This window comes from Pygoscelis adeliae, unplaced genomic scaffold (assembly GCF_000699105.1).
Source record: "Pygoscelis adeliae isolate BGI_AS28 unplaced genomic scaffold, ASM69910v1 Scaffold836, whole genome shotgun sequence".
In the NCBI taxonomy this organism is placed as follows: Eukaryota; Metazoa; Chordata; class Aves; order Sphenisciformes; family Spheniscidae; genus Pygoscelis; species Pygoscelis adeliae.
In genome coordinates, this window is record NW_008825013.1 from 14,070 (window position 1) to 15,149 (window position 1,080).

A 1,080-nucleotide genomic window follows, 5' to 3' on the forward strand; every position below is an offset into this window, starting at 1 on the left:
AGGGACAAGCGCCCCGCCACTCAGGCAGCGCTTCCAGGGCCGGCACAGGCAGCACCAGGCACACGCGTGCCCCGCCAGGCTGAGACCTGGAGCACTCATCGCATGCCAGCCAGCCGAGACGCACCGTCCCCGCGGTGGTTAGCTCCAGCTCCCGCTGCAGGTCCTGCTCCGCTCCCCGCTGCCGCTGCAGAGCCTCCATTTTCCTCCGCAGCTCGAGGTAGAGATTGCGATAGATCTCCTCCTCCTAAGGGCATCCCGGCAGAGAGGAGGGGGCTTTGCACCAGCCCCGCTCCACCCTGCGGTCCAGCGAGAGCTATCTGGCTGTGACACCTCCCGTGCCCCCCTCCCCACGCGTGCCAAGGATGTTTCCCCGCACAAAGGATTCCAATCCAGCAAACTCAGCAGGTTAAGCCGGGCGCGATAACGCAGCTGGAGCAGCACCGGGCGCATGATGCCACGCGCCGCGCCGCAGCAGATCCGCTTTACTTCCACTCCGCCGGGCTGCGGTCCAGCCGGGGCCCCAGTCAGCTGGTGGCACATGGGCACCATCCTGGCACCGAGGCCACGGAAAATGGGGTGGCATCACCCCAGCAAGGGCTCTTACCCCTTTGGGGTGGGTGACATCTGTCTGTGTGAGCACGTCCCTCTGCTCGGCCGGCCCCACGCCAGGCAGCAGCCGCTGGCTTTCCTGCCAGTCACGCAGCTGGAGCGAGAGGGCTTCGATGATGATGAGGGTGCTCTCCAGCCGCCCCTCCAGCTCTGCCCGTGGCAGGGACTTCAGCTGCTCCCGGGGACAGCTGGGGACAGAGAGAGGGCTTGGGGCAGGGACAGCCCATGGGTGCCACAGCCCCATCTGGAGGTGGACATCCCCACACTTACTGCCAAAGCAGGGAGTCTGTTTCGGCAGCGCTGTCCTTGGCACAGGGGAAACTGCCCGCAGATGTGTTCATGCTCCTCTCCCGCAGATCCCGGGGGGTCATGAAGGTGCCGGTGACTGCGGTAGGCACGGGGGTGACGCTGGTGCCAGTGGCCGCGGTGGGCACGGGGGTGACGCTGGTGCCAGTGGCCGCGGTGGGCACG

General features: G+C 67.0%; 1 protein-coding gene across 1 annotated transcript in view; it reads right to left on the reverse strand.

Annotated features, from left to right (window-relative positions):
• The window catches only part of SPAG5 (sperm associated antigen 5), a gene marked incomplete at its 5' end in the record, with an annotated part of 14,443 nt that extends 13,367 nt beyond the window's left edge, over positions 1-1,076 (reverse strand). The window contains 3 exons of the mRNA XM_009326230.1: positions 87-244; positions 605-797; positions 880-1,076. Coding sequence (XP_009324505.1) covers positions 87-244; positions 605-797; positions 880-1,076 — 548 coding nt within the window. The remainder of the gene's footprint in view (positions 1-86; positions 245-604; positions 798-879) is intronic.
• Positions 1,077-1,080: the final 4 nt, after the last annotated feature.